Here is a 20,794-nt window from a genome sequence, read left to right on the forward strand (position 1 = left end):
CCTGGAACTCACTCTGTAGACCAGGCTGGCCTCGAACTCAGAAATCCACCTGCCTCTGCCTCCCAAGTGCTGGGATTAAAGGCATGCGCCACCACCGCCCTGCTTGCCTTTTATTTTTCAACAGGACTTCACTAAGTAGAGCTGAATGCACTCTGTAACCTAAGCTGACCAGGAATTTTGCATCTTCCTCACTCAGCCTACCAAGACTCTTTGCTTTATACCAGACACTGCTGCGTGCTGCTCAAGTATCGAAATGCTAGTTATCTACATGGGTAATTACTGCATTGGTTACTTTTCTTGTTGTGACCTGACAAGAAGCAACTTAAGTGAGAAAGGTTTTATTTTGGCTTGTGGTTTGAGGGGCTACAGTATCATGGAGGGGAAAGCATGGAGACAGGCAGCTCCACAGTTGTAGGAATGTGCAGTCAGGTCTCCTAAACTCAAGTCCTGGCAGACAAGAAGCAGAGGGTGGATACGAGTCAGTAGTCAGGCTGGAAATCCTCAAGGCTCACCCCTGGTGACCTACTTCCTCCAATGAGGCTCTATTTCCTAAAGATTCCACGAGGTTCCAACTTAGCACCACCTGGGGCTGAGTGTTCCAACACACAAGCCTCTGGCAAACCCTTCACATTCCAACCACAGAAACTATAAAACCAGCATTCTCATTTTTATCAAAAGAATATTAGCAAACTAAATAGACTGAATACAAAAGACTGCTACTATAAATTCATAAACCGCATGCCTAATCCTTTATAAAAATTCCCCTGGCTATTTTTACCACATCCTTGTGGTTAGGAGTAGGTATTAATTATCGTCATTTTGCAGATGAGAAACCTGAAGCTCAGAATTAAGAGATTTACTCAAGATCACAAAATTAATCGGGAACATCAAAGACCAAACTCATAAAAAGATGATTATTAGCTGAAGGTGTGGATTTAAGTTAAAAGTGAAAAGTGACCCCCTATAGTTTTCAAGGTCTTCTATAAGAACAGAAGAGCAAGGAACCCTTCAGCCAATTTGGCAAAGTATACACATTTCCACTTGTAAGGTATTATAACTTGAGTCTAAACTGGCATACTGGTAGGAAAACTGCTTTGCAAATAGGGCTAAATCTAAGGTAACCTTTGCAGTATCCAGTGAATCATACACAATTCTAAAGTTAGTAAAGTTAACTCAGAGAAGGAAATGTCTTCATTAAGCACTGTTCTAAAGGAGGAGCTTTCCAACTGTTCCCCATCCCTGTGACATGTAAACAAAGACGAGTCGGTATAGTGAGCCACCTGAAGTAACCCGCGTACAGTCAACTGGAATGCAGAGTCCAGCTCAAACAGTAACATGTAAGTGTCACAAGGCAGCACACATGCTTTTATAACCACTCATTAGAACTTAGTCACAATCTGAGATCTTGTCCAACCAGTAAGGTATGCCCCAAGTTAGTGATCTTTAAAGAGACAAACTAGTAACATTGTTAGACAGGCTTTTTAAATGGCACAAATACCCCTTCCTTCCTAATGGCATATATTAAGAACTGTATGAATTTAAATCTTTCAAGTAACAGACAAGCAAGCTATAAACCAGATGACTTATCTTTAAAAATAAATCTTAAGCATCAAGTCAGACACTTGGGGGTAATAACAAATGAGTAATTACCACCTGCAAACAGCAACATCTTCAAAGTCAATTGCCTCATCCTGATCACGTTTATGTCACAAAAACAATCTATTTGCATTGACAATGGCCTGAAGAGTTAAGTCACCTGAGTGGGAAAAACTAGGTTTATTCTGTGACTCATTTGGTTTAAAGCTCAGTTTTCACATGACTTTCCTAATATTCAGTTGAGAACATTTTTTTGGTTATTAAAAGAAAAATAGTACAAAGATGTTTTCAAGCAAATGAATATGTAAAGCCAAGAAATAAAAGTAGATTTTTAGTGAACAACACAGATCCACAGATCATCTATAATAACCACAGTACAACAACATTTTCTTCCTGGAGTTTTCTACAACTTTTCATTGTCTTCTCAAATCATCCTTGCATGATGAACATAGAAACCTATAATTGAGTCACAGACTAGAATTCTTCAATTCTAAAGCATGTACCATGACCATCACTGTTGTTCATGGGAACATCTGAAAAAAGTAAAAACTAATGCAGATGGCAGCTCCAAGATTCCAAAGATTTATCATGTCTAATCTTGATGATGCCTAAAATCCCACTGAAATAGGATCACAAAAGTAATGCATGTGAAATCAGTCTCAAGAGCAAGTAGTGTCTTGAGTTAATACGGTGTTTAAAATAAGCTAACCGGCTCGCTTCTCCAAACTGGGTTTTTAGGAGGGTTTAGACAATTGACCCACACTACTTCACAGCCCTCAAGACTGAAAAGCTCCCACCTTGCTGGCACTCAATTCTACTGAATTCTTCAGCTAAAGTCTTCAAAAGGTTTCAGATGGAAGCCATGCCGTTTCAGTCTTTCCTGAGAGGCATGTGTCTTGATAAAGACTTATGAGGTGATTCAGATAGCTGCTTCTCTAAGAGAGGGGGGCAAGCCCTGATTTAAATGCTAGGACTGGGGCTGGAGAAATGGGTCAATGATTCAAAGCACACACGGTTGTTTCAGAGAGCCCGAGTTCAGTTCTCAGCACTCTCAGCGGATTGCTCACAAGCACCTGCGACACCTTCAAGGGATCTGATGCCTCTGGCTTCAGTGGGCACCACTGTACACGTGTGCATACCCACAAAGAGAAACAAGTACATGCATATAACTAAAAAGTAATAAAAATAAAAGCTGGGGTGCTGGGATATTGAACAAATACTGCATTTCAGCCTTTTCTGTTTCCAGTACTAGAGTTCATACCCAGGACCTGAAGCACACCAGGCCAGCACTCAGTTACTGAGATAGAGTCCCAGGCCAACACAGCAACTCTACTAACTCCACTGAAATTTCACTTCAAATCCTCATCCTCAATTCATGTTTTAAAAAAAGAAATCCTACTATGAGAAGGCTTCAGGGAGCTGGAGAAGTGGCTCGGGGGTCATCAGTGCACCTGCTCTTGCAGAGAACACACATTTGGTTCCTAGCACCCAGCTAGGGTACATATGTGCCCAAACACAAAACACATACGCAGAGAAATAATAAACTAATAATGTGAAAAACCCTAAGTGGAGCTGCTCAGTCCTGCTTTTTATACCGTGGCCTTACCACCCAGCTTACCATCATCACAAGCACACTGACACTAAAATGTGTTGTTCTCTTCCTCTCCACTTTGCCTAGCAGACACAAAGCTATAGCTGACAGCCTAAAAAGCCCCTTGGCAACACTGACGTTTCTTCTTTATGGCATCTCTACTCCTCTAAAACGGACCCCATCTTCAGCCGACATGTACTTAATGAGAGGACCTACTTCACTCCATTTTAGAACTGGTAGCCACATTAGGCCTTAAGCATCAATTATGCAGAAATACAGTCAAGGTTCTTGCAAAAACCTCAGAAAAAGGGCAGCCAATCGGCAACTGCCCTGACATCTGGCCAGGGGCAACCCCCTCTTCCTCGAGGTACGAACCTATCAAAAGTATATAAATATCACATATAATAAACACAACCAATTCTGATGAAGGTGACCCAACCACAGCTGGAAAATCCCTAACTGGCTTTAAAGGGGGCCTGCAGAGATTCCGTCACGGTCACCATTTTGCTTGGATAGTTGACATCCCCTTCCCCGCACTCTGGTGGCTTCTGCAGAATAAACAGTCTTTGTCTTTGCATGCTGTTCAAGCCTGGAGTCTTCTTCCAGCAATTCTCAGACCCTTATGTGAGGGAGCTGAAATCTGCACTTAGATATTTTACTTCCAATCCTGCCTCCCAATACAGCACCCATATTATATTTCATGCTTTGATACAAGATCTTGTATATTTTTACCAAGACGATCCTTTAACTCACAGTCCCTTTGCCTTAGCCTCTGGCATTACAGGCATGTATCACTATGCCTTGCTTCTGAGTGACTCTAACTCTGACACTGAAGTCACAGCTCAGCACTACAATGAATTCAAAATTCAAGACTCCCTTTTTTATAATGTTCTGTAGACACTGGCCCATTGACCATGCTAAAAAAATCTGAAACTTTGAAGCATAGCTTGGTGCTGGCGGGAATTTTCATCAAGAGCTCAAAACCTTACTCCCAAAGACATATCTCTTTCCCTACAATATTCTTATAAAGCACCAGGCAGATCCTTCTATCTGAAGCCTAGGGCTTTGTCAACGTTTGAGGAAACTTCCATCTCACCTTCCTGGACTAACCTCTGGAGTTAGTTCCTTCACACAAACTGTAGCTTAGCTGGGTCCTTCACATCTTAAGTTTTGTTTTGTTCTTTTCTTTTTTTAAAAGATTTATTTATTTTATGTATATGAGTACACTGTAGCTGTCTTCAGATACACGAGAAAAGAGCATCGGATCCATTACGGGTGGTTGTGAGCCACCATGCCACCATGTAGTTGCTGGGAATTGAACTCAGGACCTTCAGAAGAGCAGCCAGTGCTCTTAACCGCTGAACCATCTTCCAGCCCCACACCTTAAGTTCTTTCTCACTTTTCATTATTTTGGAATTCTATGTTTTGGCAATCTATTAACTTGATCTTCCAAATTACAAACGTAGTCATCTTTTAGTCTTGTCCATGGCTGTCATAAAGCTATGGTACTAGAGTGTTTACTTCAAACTTCTACAACCATGTAGGTGTTTGTTTTACCGAACCAAACTCTCATTTTAAGGATTTTAATTAGTTTTTAATCATTAATAATATCAAGCACATCTTCTTAAAAATGCTTTTATGAAGTTCTATGTACCTTCTTTACCTGGGCACAAGACGTAAAGTCCTCAGTTGTGCAACTCATGGATGGCGTTTTCCTAAAATGTGTACTACTGATGAGTAATCTGTACAAGCTCTGCATGCGAGCCTAGATCTGCACTGTGCAATGCAGTAGCCATCAACTACTGGCAGCTACCTTAAATGAACAGAAGTTAAAGGTCAAGTCCTGAGCTGTATTGAGAACAGTTCAAGTTCTTGGAAGGTACACATGGTGACCGTGCTGGCTGGAACTGGAAAGGATGGCCTGCGGCATTACAGACACATCTACTGGGTAGTACTGCACAGGTGAATCAGATCTGAGAGTCACTACTGCCCTGGAAGTTAATTCACATTTTATACTGTCTGTCTTTGATCGAGAGGGCGAAAACAGCTTAGAGATTACTGTGTACAGGATTCATGCTGCTTCGAGGTACCGGCTCCATCAGGACCACAGCTCTCTTCCTCTTTTATGACATTCTCCCACACTAGACAGCTGTTCTGACTGTGTCTTTGCATTATTCAAAAATTGACTAGAAAAACCTTGATTTCCAACCATATTATATTACAACATTGTAAATTTAGGACTTGACTCTCTATGCCTTATAAATTTCCTGAAATTTTTTTTTATTATAAAGCAGGACTTCGTTTTTGTTTATCTGCTTAGTCTGTGCACTATAAAGAAAGGTCTCTACATTTAAACTGTACAAAAGCAGCCTGAATGATGTAGCCCTGGTCAAAAGCCACCACCTCTGCTAAAACAGTCTCAAGCAAGTATACGTCCAATTTTCCAGTATCCGGCCTCCTGTTCAGTGCTTGCCAGAGGTCACGCTGCCTCTAGCTTCATGACAGTGCCTATCCTTGTGGCTCTCTTCATGACAGTGCCTATCCTTGTGGCTCTCTTCATGACCGTGCCTATCCTTGTGGCTCTCTTCATGACAGTGCCTATCCTTGTGGCTCTCTTCATGACAGTGCCTATCCTTGTGGCTCTCTTCATGACAGTGCCTAACCTTGTGGCTCTCTCCCCCATAGTGCTCTTTGTTAGAAGATCTTTTCCAATTGTCTAAGGTCTCAGCTTTCTTTTGTCATTTCACTGAAATTTTGGAAGTATTTTTCATCAGCTATTTTGAATTAGAAACATCAGTAAAAAATGCTTCTGAATAGCAAAGAGCAAGCCTTTCTGAACATGTCCTGAAGGAAACCTTAAACTAAAAGTTAGAAACCACAATGAGCCAGGATTTTGTTTAAATGTCCCAGGAACAGCTGACTATGTGAGGATCAAATAACTGTCCATACTGTCCACATATAGAAATAACCACAATATTTCCTTATATACAGAAAAAAAGATGATAACTTACACCACATATGATTTAACAGTATGATCATGTCATTCAGTTTATAAAAATCTTGAGATCATACTACTATAGAATCTCATGATAAAGGCTCATGATGGTATACTAAACATCCATTACACAAGTATATAGAATGATGTCAACTATATTACTCAAATTGATGACTTCAGTGACATGAGTAACTTCAAGACAAACAAGTCAGCCACCTGGTAGAAAAGGGCTGAGCATTTAATAGCATATAAATCTTCACAGGACAACAGAACATTTAAATTAATCCCTAGCTTAGCTTGGAATTTCAAACCCATGATGTGTAAATGACCTACAACATCAAATGACCTTCAAAATCGTTTTTTTCAGTAATATAAATGTATAAGAGAATTCTGCTGATAAGCCATAATTTAAAATACACAAACAGCTCCATCATCTACAAGAGTTCTTCCTATTAATAACATGACTTCATCCAAATAAAAACAAAAAAATATTCCATACAACTTTGTTCCAAAAGGATAAGTGAATACTTAAATATTCAATGTAAACCTAATTGTTCCAACTAGAACAAACGAGAAATATGTACCTGAAGTTTCTGAATTGTCATTTTACATCCTGAAGATATAGGCAAATTACAAAGAGTTAGAACCACAATTATGTATCCACCTCCAAAGCTGTGGGAAAGTTCAGGTTTAAAAAGGGACAAACTGGTCACTGTTGGAAAACCAAGTCACACCTAGTCCTTTTGGCCAAAGAAGGATTATTTGAAGGTATAATGTACATATGAACAGTGAGGCTCCATCAGGATGCTATTCCACATCCACTAACACTATTTCTCTATGTTTCCCAAGTTATGATTCAAAGCTTAGTTTATAGTTCCTTAGTGGGTACATTTAAGAAAGAGGCTCATGCTGACTGGGAGAATTGGGTTCTAGAAAGCTACATGACATTTCTGGTTAAAATATACTAAACTGCAACATGAGCTACAAACTTTTATATATGTAAGTTATGCTTCAATAGATGTTTATTAAATAAACATTACACATGTAATTTTTCTACTTTCAATTTTCATTACTAGACTGGCATTAGAATGGAGGATACATGCTTTACTCATTGTTGTCAATATTTGGCACATAATATACATAATATAGTAGCTCAAAACACCAGTGGTTTCACATAGACCATAATCAGTGATAATAAGTCTGTTTCCATTCTTTCGTGCCACTTCACAGGGCTACTCTGACAGTACATATTATATACAATGAGGTTTTTTTCTTAATGCTTGGCTCTCTGTCAGGGGGCAATAGATAGCATTTGTGTCTATGTATGAGGAAGAGAAAGAAGCCAAGATATGTGCCCTAATAACTAACAACCCATGCATCCTAGGCTTGATGAGGGCAGCACATGTGACAGGGAAGGAGAGCTATTCCAAGCAGGATGAGCCAGGACAAGCATGGCTGAGTGAGTAGCCAATGGACACGGTGAGCATCTTAGTAGGATGAAGGCAGAGAATACCACTTATGAAGGCTTAGTGCTAGCTCAGGTTTGAGATGGGCATTTTCACAAGCCTACCAAGCCCTTACTGAACAGATGCACCCACACAGACCATGAGAGTTCAAGCACTTTTCTCATGATCATCACTCAACTAGTAAATATACCCAAACGCACTCCGGAGAGCCACTTAAGCAACAGAGGCCTTCACTCCTATGCTTTTGTCTTCAGACGATGTATTGTCTCCACTTTGGCAATAAGCATAAATATCTGCTTGTATTCTTGTTCTGGAATAATTACTAGGGGGAAAAACCTTTCACATACTCCAGATCTTTAGTCATTTACTTGAGTATTTCTGAGTCAGGAACTCATCCTCAAAGACCTGTTTGCAAGGAAGTCCTGTTTGCAAAAGACTGCATGGAGTAATACTCTTGGCTGATCCTTTTCATTTGGTTTCATTTTCAGATTAAACTACCAGAAACGCCCAATCCTTTGGCATTAAGACTTGATGCCACCTACAAACTCCATGCTCTCGAACCACACAATTAAGTCACACACAAAATCAAGCAGAATAAATAAATAAATAAATAAATAAATAAGGTTTTAAGTAAGTTTGCACTTTTGTGTTGGGCCACATGTGACTCCATGGTCTGGATACACCTGAAATGCATTCAACTCCTTGACCTAGAACTCATATTCACCAGTTAAAACTTGCATCTGAAATGTCCCCACAGGCTGATATTGTGTACTTTGGTTTCAAGCTTGAGTTTTGAAGGCTGTAGAGATGTGAGTTAGGGTCTGACTAGGGAAGCAGTCACAAGGAGTGAGATAGATCTTGGAGTAAAAATTCTCCCTCTGCTCCTGGTCCATCCTTCTGTGAAGAGCTTCCACCACACACTCCAGCTGTCAGGAGCCAGTCTGCTTTGGCCATTACTTTGCTGCCACAATGCAATGAAATTCCTATGAAACCGAGTCACAGTGAATCTTTCATCCCTTCAATGGTGCTTCCGACAGATACTTTTGTCAAAACAATGTCAAAGTCACTAAGACAGCACAGGTTCTTCCATCTGGCTCTACTCAGTTTCCTAACTCTAATCCCCAAGATCTACTTTCTCTCTGAGGATAATAATTTATCAGTTATTCCTCCCCCTTTTATTTCTGAATTATAATGGTGTTATCCTTGTCAAACACTTAACACCGTCACAAATAATGATATTTACTAAATACCATCTGTGTACATGTCCATAGCCTTGGTGTTGAGGATGAAACAAAAATCCTGGTCACAAAAGCATTTGGAATTGAGTTCTGATCCTCTTCACCCACGTAAAAGCCAAGAAAGGCAGAGCGTACCTGTAAGCCAGCACTGCGATTACAGAGACGGGAGCAATCCTGAGACTGGACAAGTCTGACTAAAATGTGAGTCTCAGGTTCAATGAAAAACTGTTTTAAAAAATAATGCATGTAAAGAAGGACAAATGAAGATACTGGATACATAAACACACCCACCCATGTACAATGCTTGAGTAATGGCTGTACAATGGTGGAGCCAATAATGAAACTAGAGAATACTGCTCAGGAAGAACACTGGACAGGACAAAAGCAGGGGCTTTTCTTTGCTACCTTATGCTTCACTCAAGAACAGAGGTCAAGCAGGTTGTCAGACACTTGATCCTGCAGCTCAACAGAAAGGCTGTGCTGGAGGCTGAGTTACAAGCACTCAGATGGACTTTAAGCCATGGACAGAAGGGAGTGAGGAATAGCTTTTAGACTGTTTAAGAGTCAGTTACTGCTGGGTGATGAACATGAGGACTGCAATTGGTTACGCTATGTAAATAGGCTTTAGATGTTAGGATAGTCTCGGGTTCACAGCAAAACAGAGAGAGAGGTGCAGAGTCCCCTCATTTACCTTCTCCCCCACAATGCGTGCCCACTCCATCACCAACATCCTCATAGTGGTACCTTTCTTTCCTACTGATAAGCCTTTACTGACCTACGTGGAACACTCAGGTTTGTTTTATATTATTATTGTGCACATGACACTCAATCCAAGGTGTGATGAGGAAGTCAGCATAGAGAACCGTTCTTTCCTTCCACCATGGTTTCCAGGAATTGAACTCAGATCCTTGGATTTGGGCAGGGTGAATGGGTAATTAAGGAGTCTTGTGCCTTCAGGTTGTTAGATAGGCAAGAGACAGTGAACTTAAGGTACAAATCAAGGGGACAGCCTTAGGGAACACCCTACTTAACTTTAACTGATAGCTTGGCCTAGCTTAGGTAACCTGAGAAGAGAGTCTCAATTGAAGTCTCAATTACCCAGATCAGCCCAGCATAGGAGTACATCTTTTGGGGGCTGACTAAATTGTTAATAGACGTAGGCAAGCCTACGCCTCTGTGAGTGGCACCAGTGCCTGGGCAAGTAGTTCCGTGTCATAGAAGAAAGCTAGCTAAGCACGAGTGTGTGAGCCAGCCAACAAGCAGCATTCCTCTGTGGTTTCTGCTTCAAGTTCCTGCTTATGTACATGCCCTGACTTCTTCAGAGATGAACTCTGACCTGGAAGCTAAATAAATCCTTTCCTCCCTATACAGCTTTCGGTCAGAGCACTTTACCACAGTAAGAGAAAGCAAACTACAACAGGAAGAGACAAGCATTTTATCTGTGCAATAAGGAAGTACAATGTATAGGGCCAGGCACAGGTAGTTTGTTAGACATGGTGGTAGAAAAACAGGAAGCTAGACCTGAGCAGGGTTAGGCATATGTCAAGAGAGTGCCACGGGGAGAAAGAAGGACAAGGCAGCAGAGTATGGTAAGGGGGTCATGGAAATATAAAGTACACTGAAAAGTGAAGGATTATCAGACAGGAACAGCCAGTGAGGCCAACAACAACAACCAGGCGTATTTGAGGAAACAGGAAGCCATGTAAATAAATGGTAGTCATTTTTTTTAAGTTTCTGAGTAAGCTGGGTGTGGTAGTATGATGGTTTGTATATGCTTGGTCCAGGGAGTAGCACTATTAGGAGGTGTGACCTTGTTGGAGTAGGTGTGTCACTGTGGGTGTGGGCTTCAGAGCCTCATCTAGCTGCCTGGGAGCCAGTCTTCCACTAGCAGCCTTCAGATAAAGATACAGAACTCTTCAGCTCTGCCTACATCATGCCTGCCTGAATGCTGCCATGCTCCCACCTTGATGATGGACTGAACCTCTGTATCTGTAAGCCAGCCTAATTAAATGTTGTCCTTTATAAGACTTGCCTTGGTCATGATATCTGTACTCTAAGACAGGTAGCACAGGGCTTTAATCCTAGCACCTGGGATACAGAAACAGACAGATCTCTCTGAGTTCATGGCTAGCCTGGTCTACATAGTGAGTTCCAGTCAAAGATAGACCCTGTCTGTGAGGAGAACAGTTTCCAGCCATGGTAAAGGTTAGAGTCTGACCTTGAGAGTAGACTTCTGAGGGATGGGGGTCTAAAAGCTGAGACTCGGATGCTGGAAGGATTACCCATGGATATGTAGTGATTACTGAAAGTATGCTGTGAGTATGCTGAGAGGACCTGTGGCATAGAGGAAGCCAGGCCCTGTGCAGGGGTGTGTAGGTTAGCATGGACCTAGAGGGGTGCTAGTCTGACAGCATGCGTTTTTCCAACGCTACAGCTCTGATTGAGGAGGAACTGACGAAAGCCACAAATAGGAAAAAGGTGAAGCTGTGGGCCAAGAAATACATCCTCACTTGTGAGGTCCGTGGGTGAGCAGTGTTCCCTGAAAGCACAAGGCAAGGAACTAAAAAGTGTATTTCAGCAATGTCTCTGCTGAATGATGATGACAACTATGCGTTCCTGAGGGCAGAGAAAGAGCTCCTGTGGGGTGCTGTAAGGCTGGCAGGCCACATGCGATTAGGATCTGCACCACATCAACTGAAATCTGATTTCCCAGTGATTACAGTGGAGCCAGCAACAACAAATCACGCACAAGTTTCATGACAGCTCAGCACCTTCTGTTTACAGCAGAGATCACAGTTAGGAAGCACGCACAGAGAACTCACTCTACTCAATCGACACTGACCCCATCAAATTCCACTAGGCCCCACCTTTTAAAATCCCCAGTCTCTCACTCTCACACTGGTGGGTTAAGGCTCCTGAACGTGAACCTCTGGGGCACAGAGAACACCTTGGCTGTAATAGGCTTTGACAATGAGGCTCATACATCTCTGCCCTGACCATACTCTCAGGGTCATATTGCTTCTGTTACAAACAACAACTCCAAGAAAATAAAAACTGGCTCTGGTGGCTGAGGTTTGTAATTCAAGTTTTTTAGCAGGCTCAGGCAGAAGGAACTAAATTCATGGCCTTGGCGGCTATATCTGTCTCAAAATGTAATGGACAGAGATGAGCAGATAAAACTCCCCAGTCCGGAAGCAGAAACTCTGCATACAAACAAGGGCTTTGAAATGACTTGCCCTCCGAGTCTCATCTTACCTAATTAATGCACAGCCATATGCTAATTATGTAACTTTGGAGACACCATTCTCTCCCCTAAGTCCTAATTTCCCAGTATGCAAAATGGAGTAATTATAGCATTTATCCCAAGGTCATTTTGAAGATTAGATAATGTGTAGCAAGATGGCATAACATAACACACTGAAGTTTATTACTATCAGCCATTATTACTGTAAGTATATTTCCAATCCAGACAGTGGGGCCTCAGACTTCCATTTTTTTATCTCCATGTCATGATGACAATCAGTTTCCAAAAGTGAGTGTATTTCATAAGACAGTTCATTAGACATTTTATAAACCAAACCATTCCATAGTTTTGGTCAATTACCTTTTCAAGTCACAAAACATCCCAGTGCTTTTAGGGTTTTGTTTGACTGTTTGACACCACACTGTTGTATGTGCACCTCTGCATGGCTCCGCACCATGACACAGTCCAGCCTAGCCTTGGATTCATGGTATTCTCCTGCTTCACAAACTCCACAAAGTGCTTACACTTTGCCCCCACCACAAAGTCAGATTCAGTGCACAGTATTTCTAAAGCAATACTTGGTCATAAAACGATGCTGGAGACCTAAAAATACACACTTTGAGAAATGTTAACAAAAATAATGCCGATCATAGATATAAAGCAAACGGCAGTTTCTAGAGAATGGCATATGCTCTTCCTATTTCACATTTCAGTTAGTACAGTTTCTCACCCACCAGATGTTCCTTAACCTCCAAACTCCAGACTTCAGGTTAAATACTCTTGGACTTGTCTTTCATAGCTCTTATAAGCGCAGGCACTGACACCCTTTAAAGACTATTTGATTAATTTCTGTCACGTCACACTGCAAATTATAAGCTTCAGTCAAAGTAGTGTGCATACATACGTGTACACACACACACACATTTATATATACACACAGATATACATATACAACATATACACACATATATGTATATGTATTGCTCTTAGCCCAAATCTCCCACCACGTAGCACAATGTCTGATACAAGACACTAAGGGACAGATGTTTCATTATCTACCTCAAGCTAGCCTTAAACTCACTGTGCTCTTGCCTAGCTTCCAGAGTGCTTGGGTAATAGGCATGTACCGCCACTTCCAGCTTCAGCTCTTTTTATACAGTAAGTAACTGTGAAGAACTCAACTGTTTATTAAATGTAAGTGGTTAAATAAGCTACTCTATATTTGTATTATACAATGTTTTAAAATGATTAAAAACCTTGAAATTAGCTGAGTGAGGTGGCCCAGGTCTGTGATCCCAGCTATTGGGAGGCTGAGGCAGAACTGCCTAGATTACACAATGGGTTCTAAGCCAGGCTAGTATATAGACTACAAATATACATAAAACTGTTAACAGTGACTACGCCTGAACTGTCGGCTCGAGAAAAGTAATCTTTATGTTCTATAAACTTGTTACAATGCTTTAAAAAACTATGCGTTTCCTATAATTAATTGATCTAATTAATTTTCTCAGGGCTTGAGCAATTTTGAATCCACGTAGATGACCACATGATTATGCTTGGCTCACACTTGTATTTCTCTCTCCCTTCATGCTTAGTTGTTTTTTGAGACAGGGTCACTCTCCATATCCCTGGCTGCTCTGGAACTCAGTATGTAGGCTACAAATTGATCCACAATCATGCCATTTTCTTAATGAAAAGACAAAATATACTCAGTCCGTTGTGTCTGATAATGGTCTCTGAAACTCGACACTCATCCATTTCTCCATGTCCCCCCATACATCACAGAACCCTCTAGAAAGGCCGAATGGGTCTAGACAAGCCACTTGTATCTCTCTTTTGTTTTGTTTTTCAAGACAGGGTTTCTCTGTGTAACCCTGGCTGTCCTGGAACTCACTCTGTAGACCAGGGTGGCCTTGAACTCAGAGATTCGCCTGCCTATGCCTCCCAAGTGCTAGGATTAAAGGCATGTGCCACCACCTCCTGACATGTCTCTATTTCTTAAGAAATTTTTTTAATGATCCCTACAACCAAATTGACTGGAAAGTTCAGAGCAGAGATAGTAGTAACCGAGTATTATAGAGTAAAAATGACAGGACAAGTATGGGTGGGGTCTCTCTTCTACTAAAGCAGTCACATGAACTTCTGGGGAGATGACCAAGAGTACAAAGAAACAGTTCTCCCTGGGTCCAGTTCAGCAAACCAACGAATTACGATTTCTTACCAAAAAATGGGCTATTTCCAGGAACAAGGACAAATGCTGTGTGGCTACCCCACTGAAGAAAATGACTGTATCAACATCCATCAATCAACCATAGATAGCTTACGCATACACTTGAGGGGAAATGATGCCTTTTAAGTTCCTACCTATTCCATGACAGACCATTAATAGGCCCAATCTTATGCAGGTGTCTCACAGGTAATCACAGGTGCCAAGGGTTCAACAGGTCACTAACCATGGCATGACCAGATGACAATGTTCCACACCACCGGTTGTGTTTCATTACATACCATCTCCTCTCCAGAAAGGAAGCGAAGACCACAAAGGCAGGCCTCTTTTCAGTAAGCTCAGAAAGTGGGAGGTTACAGAGTTTGGTATGCACCACTTGACTGTTAGTCCTCCTATCAAGCTGGAAGGTCCTGCGTATGCTAACCCTGTTGGCCATTGGGAAGACTAGAGCAAGCTTCTTTCTGCTTCAAAAATATATTCAAATGAGAGAAAAGAACCACTTTGTTTCCATAAGCATCCTAACAAAACATCTATTGTAGCTAGGCATGGTCAGAAGACTGAGGCAGGAGAATCACTCCAAGTTCAAGTACAGCCTAGTCTACCTAGTGAGACCCTGTCTCAAAAGATTAAAAGCAGGTAGAGGTGAAGTGGGGATAGGGAAACGTTCTCTAACTCTCCATTTTTATCTGTCCAGTCTTGAATTTAAAAACTGTCTTTAGAATAGAGAGCTGAGACAACCTGGGGCCCCAGTTTCCTTCCTCTGGGGAAAGGTCTAATTAGTGTATCTCACAATTATATTTAAGTATGGTCTAGTCTTACTTTCAAGGCTCTCCACAGATTTTAAGATGGCTACAGAGCAGTGGGAGGAAATTATACTTTACTATTCCCACTAGTGTTCAGGCCAAATTGTGGATTAATCCATTTTTCTTTACCAACTTCTCTCCATAATATTTTTCTAAATACAGGAAAAGCAGGTTTATGGCCTCCAGGATGGCTAAAGGCCTTTATCCGCTCCCCATTCAGTTATGAGGAAGGGGATAGCTATTCACAGAAAATCACTAGTCATACATATCTCAAGTAACCTAAACAGTCTGAGTTTTCTTCCACTTACACAGGTCTTGCTAAATTAACTGTATAAACAGCAAGCAACCATTTTTACACAAGCCAAACCGTTTGCTCTTACAATCTCAACACAAAACTGAAATAACATCTTGTTGACGAGGACAGTGACGCTAAGATAGTACTCCCTACAAACTTATGGGCTTGGGAGTTCTCGGAAAAACAGTCGTTGCAAAGACACACTCGAGCGAGAGCCTTCATTTCATTTTCTTGTTGCGGGGGCGTGATCCAGGTGGGAGCATCCAAGGCGTCAATCGCCCCATCGGTACCTTAGGTTGGATGAATTTAGGCTGCCCTATCCAGTCTCGGCGCCACTAGTGAGATGTGCTGACCATCAGATAGATTCACGGAACAGAGCCAAGCCAAAGAAAGGGCGTGGGAAGAATATTTGAGACACGATTGCACTGCAGCCAAGACTAACTGGGCTGCAGTCCACGATCGCCAACTCCTCTCCTTTCCTCTCTCTGTCCCCTTTCCTCTCTCGGTCACTTTTTTTCCTGGGATGGCAGTCAGGACAACAGGCAAGGGCCTACCTTGGTCTGAACACTCTTATCAAACTTGTCATTTTTGAAGGAGAACGTATTCTGGTGCTTCTGAGGCCGGGACCGAGTCACGTTGCCTTTCTGGGAACTCATCACCAAAATCTCAAGCACCGTAAGTCGGTGCAGCCTTTAAAGTTACAGGAAAGAGTAAAGACGTTCCCGCCCCAGGTTGAGAGTATGGACAGTGACCCGGAAGAAGTTCTTCTACTCTTTCCGTCCCGGCCCCAGGTCGGCCCACGTGACTCATTAGGGAAGTCTCGCTCCGCTCCGCCTTGCCGCACATCCTCGACTACCGGCTTCACGGAAAGCCTTCCTCCGACCCAAGGTGCAAGCCGGCTTTCTTCGAATCTAGAACCTCCCCCATTGGCTCGAACGCGGCTGTCCATCACGGCGGAGGGGCGGAGATTCCCCGTTCCTATTGGCTCTTCTTTTCCGCAATCCCCGCCTCCTGCCGAACGCTCCCAACCTGTCCCCCGGCTCCGTAGCGTAGCGACTCCGCTGCGCAGTTTGTGATTGGTGGAAGGTGGGCGAGGCCGGTGCCCTGATCGCCTGCAGCCCGGAGCCCCGGGTCAGCTTCGGCGCCCTCCTCCAGTCACTGAGCAGCTCCAGCCCGGCCGCTCGCCCCCCCGCGCCCCGCGGCCCTCCCAGCTCCCGCCCGCCGCGGCCGCGCGCTCCGCCGCCTGGCGGCCTTCGGAGGTGCCAAGGAAGGCGGGCTGCGGAGAAGGCAGCACCGGCCCTGCGCTGCGGACGGCGACCACGGCCGCGCGGGACCTCGGGCCGGAGAGCCCCGGCGGCGGCCGCCCCTCGCGGCGGAGCCGTTAGTCAGCAGAACGCGAACGCGCGTGGAGGGGCCACACGAAGCGCGCCCGGGCACCGCAGCTCTCGTTCGCGTCCTCACCGGGCCGGGCCGCGCGCGCAGAGTCGGCGGGCGGCGCCCCGCGGAGGACAGCGCGTTGGCGGCCGCGGCCGCCCAGCTGCAGGTGCGTGGGGCTGGGCTGCTGGGCTGTCGGGGGGTCGCCGCTCTACGCTGGGGAACAGGCCCGGTGGCTTCGGAACGGAGCTGCCGAGCGGAGACCCGTGCGTCCCGGGCCTCCTCGCCCGCAGGGAGGACCGCAAGATGGGGTCGGGCGCCGCTCCCCTCCCTGGATCTGGGCCACTTCGGGCCCTCGCTCTCGGCTCGGTGTCCGGGTCCCGCCAGCCTCGATTTTAGATGGAGTCCGCCCGGAGCTTGAGCTTGGGTATCCCGCTCCGCCTGTCGCGGGAGCTGCTTTCCATGGCTTGAACTTCTATCATCTCTGATTGAGAACTCAAGGAGGGAGAGGTTGGATTTGAATTGAAAGTTGGAGAGTTCTGTTTGAAATTGTATTTAATATTAAACCAGGAAAGTTGTGTCAAATTAGAGTGTGTGGAGGACGTTCGGAGAGTTTAACCTCCCTCCGCTTCTGTTTTAAAAAAGAAAGAAAACGTTCAGAGCCTTAATCTTGGTGAGATTTCTGTCAAAAGCAGAATATTTAGTTTCATCAGTGGTGCTCTGATTTAAGGCACTGTGAAGCAGATTTGGTAAGAAGGATTAGAATAACGGGGCCCCGCGGAAAGGGTGACCTTTAAATTTTTTTTCTGATAGTTTATGAAAGGTATTCCATTCCTTGTGCGGTATGTAGTACTTGATCCCTAGGATTTACATTTTTCAGACCTTCAGTGTATAAAGAGAATCTTGGACATCTTGGGACAGTACCTAAAACTACTAAGTCTTGAGTAGAATTAATTAGGTGCAGTTTGTGATTGACATTCATTTGTTTACATTAATGGGGATTTTCAATCAACACTTATTTTAGAGAATGTGTGTCCATATACTTGGCGCATGGATTCAGTTGGGTAATAAATCTACTCGTAGCCAATGCAGTATTTTGAATATCACCATTATTATCGGTGCCCGTGCCTTACCAACGGAAAACGGAGAAGGCGAAGGTGTTGGAAGTTGAAAGTGGACACAATATCTGCTATGCCTTCGTTACTGTTTCAGATCTAGGAGGAAATAAGTAGCGCCTTCACCGTATTTTGACCTCTCTCTTCTCCTACTCTAGTATTAATAAGGTTAACTGGCAAGGATAGGATTAGATTTTCAGTAGGCTAGGAAGCTTTAAATTTGTCCCTTGGTGTACAATACAGTGGTTAATACGTGGTTTGTTTACTTGAGTACCATTGCTCATTTTGCATTGTGGATAAAACGACAGCTGAAAATGCAGACTCTTGCCCACCCCAACACATAGACTTACCGTAAAGTACTAGGACAAGATAATGTTTTAGTAGCTTAATAAACTCAGTAGTCCACAGTCTATCACTGAATTGATCTACAACCCCAGGCATGCAGTTCTCGGCTGAATCCGTGTCCACATTAGTAATACAGAACTATTAAAATGTGCCACCTGCTTAGAAGCACTTGTTGCAGAGGACCTCTGTTCCCTTCGTAGGACCCACATGGTGATTCTTAACCATTGCTAACTCCTGTTCCAGGGCATCTGACACCCTCATTCATCTGATCTCCATGGACACCAGGCCTGGTGCATATAATATGCATGGAGACAAAGCATTCATACATATAAAACAAAATCTAAATCTCTTGTTTCAAATTGTTCCACTGGCTGAGTTTTTAGAGGTATTTATTAATTGATAAACGTTTTTGCGTGTGTCAGTATTGGTGTATAGCAGTGTTCACAAGGAAATTTAGGTTTACTGACTTCGTTGGTTTATTTCACTTCCACTCTAAAGTGATTTCTCTTGTAAGTCTCAAAATAATGTCTCCCTTTCCTACCCTGTTAGGAATCCCTCACTACCCCAGCCTTGTTCTACCCAGCCTTGGGGTGGGGGTGGGGGGCTGTCTGGCTTTTACATATTAAGTAAATAAAAACAAGAGAAATGAATTACTTAAATAGTCTAAAGTTAGACAGTAAGACCTGAGACTTGAGCCCACATCTTTTGACTTGTCTTCAATTCTTGGTGTTGAAGTAGTCTTCTGTGCCTTGTCTATACTCAGTTTTGCTTTAGTCCCTGTAAAATGGCAATGTAGCTGTTCCATTTTGGTGACATAAAATTTCATGAGGATTCATGTACCTTTCACCTAGTGAAAGAAATACAACTGCAAATCAAAAGGATACTTTCCCTATGTCTTGTAAATTATCCCACGTGCTACTCTCTTTCTCCCACACCAACTGTTATCCTTAAATTGCCATGACTCCTTGCTGTCAGTGTTCGTAGAAGCAGCATCTACATACCTGAACACGTGTGTGCATGTGTGTGCGCATGTGCGTGTGTATTTTTGATGGTCTTACATTTATTCGAGCATGATGTATGAATCTTTCTGTAGCTTGTTTTCTCAGTCTGTCCAAGATTCATCCATATTCTTCCTGTATTTCTGTTTTTTTCTTTTTTCTTTTCACTGCCCTATGTCTACATACAAATGTTCTATGACCACCTCCATGCAACAACAGTCTCAAAATTACCTTGCTAAATGGTGTCCTTGGAGTCTTCCTGTAAGTATATTCTGGCATTTGCTTAAGACAATTGTCTGACAATAGGGTTCTGAAAATGTCTCACTGTCTTGGTTTTTTAAGACAGGGAGAGACCCTCAGTAGCCCAAGCTGACCTTAAAGTTGAGGTTCTCAGCCTCAGCCTCCCCATTGCTGGGATCAGAGGCAAGCACCACCACTACCAACACGTCTCCTCATATTTAAATGTGTATGCAAGATATCACCAGTTGTTGGCTCTTGATCCTATATCCTCCTTTTATAAAACACTTGAACAGGGTTTTTTTTAATGCTTTTAGTAAAAACCAAAATAATTTCGCAGCTCAGTACTTGAGCTGCTACACTCAGACTTTGCTCCTGTGTGATGCTATGTATCGACAGCATCAGAAGCAGCTGGGAGTTTGTTAGGCCTGTGGTGCCTCGGGCCCTACCCCACAAGGTTAACGGAACTGCAGGATTTGTGTCCACACTTAATTCTTGGTATTGCTAGAGTCAGGAGCTCTGCACCAGTGGGTGCATCACTGTCAGCACAGTTGCCACCACTGTCCATTCCGATTGTCCTACTGAATTGCTTTCGGACACCAAAAAGAGCACTGTGACAGACAAATGATTTTCTAAAGTAACAAACTTTCTCCTTAAAGCTTGTGCAAAACAGCATGCACTCTTCCTTTTTCACACTAGATAAATAATTTAATATCATCATCTGTGTTAAAACAATGTAACTAGACAATGAGTACATTTTTTAGAAATATTTGACCTTGGAGTTGGTTTTGTTTTTCCGCCCGTTTCCCAGTGAATATCCAGTAGAGAAGTTAAAACTCATGGGCCTTAAAGCAGCATTATCTTTTTCTAGTTTATTTTGATTTGTTTTCATTGGAGGGGTGTAGAGGACTCATTGTGTACTCTAGGCTGGCCTTGAACTACTGATCTTCCACAACTAAGTCAAAGTCTAGTAGCATCATTTTCATACAGGGAAAGCACTTGCCTTCCCTGGCTTTTGGGTTAGTGGTGCTTCCTTCATGATACCTGAAGGCCGTCATTAAGAACGTTTACCCTAGTTCATAAATCTAATAGTAGATTGGTAGATGCCAGGGTATGAGCTTCTGCTTATTAGATAACTGCCAGTCTTCTGACAGCAGAGTTGAAATGCACCCTGGTGCTCTGGTCACTCACTGTGTCCATTTTAGCAGTCTTAAAAACCCCTGTCCGGGAAATGATGTCACGTGCAAGTAGGATGGGTCCTCCAGTATCA

At 43.0% G+C, this 20,794-nt stretch overlaps 2 protein-coding genes across 6 annotated transcripts in view; one reads left to right on the plus strand and one right to left on the minus strand.

Annotated features, from left to right (window-relative positions):
- C19H9orf85 (chromosome 19 C9orf85 homolog) overlaps positions 1 to 16,354 on the minus strand; it is a 60,243-nt gene extending 43,889 nt beyond the window's left edge. For all 3 annotated transcript variants that reach the window (XR_003835560.1, XR_003835561.1, XM_021152259.2), the window contains exon 1: positions 16,010 to 16,354. Coding sequence is in view for 1 of the 3 variants with exons in the window: in XM_021152259.2 (XP_021007918.1) it covers positions 16,010 to 16,111 (102 nt within the window). In the remaining 2 variants the exon portion in view is untranslated. The remainder of the gene's footprint in view (positions 1 to 16,009) is intronic.
- Positions 16,355 to 16,506: 152 nt separating this feature from the next.
- The window catches only part of Abhd17b (abhydrolase domain containing 17B), a 31,167-nt gene continuing 26,879 nt past the window's right edge, over positions 16,507 to 20,794 (plus strand). For 2 of the 3 annotated variants that reach the window (XR_003835559.1, XM_021151754.2), the window contains exon 1: positions 16,512 to 16,998. The gene's annotated coding sequence lies outside the window, so the exon portion shown is untranslated. Of the gene's footprint in view, positions 16,999 to 20,794 lie in introns of all 3 variants that reach the window. The other variant, XM_029472564.1, reaches the window with a different exon arrangement.

Source organism: Mus caroli, chromosome 19 (assembly GCF_900094665.2).
Source record: "Mus caroli chromosome 19, CAROLI_EIJ_v1.1, whole genome shotgun sequence".
NCBI lineage: Eukaryota > Metazoa > Chordata > Mammalia > Rodentia > Muridae > Mus > Mus caroli.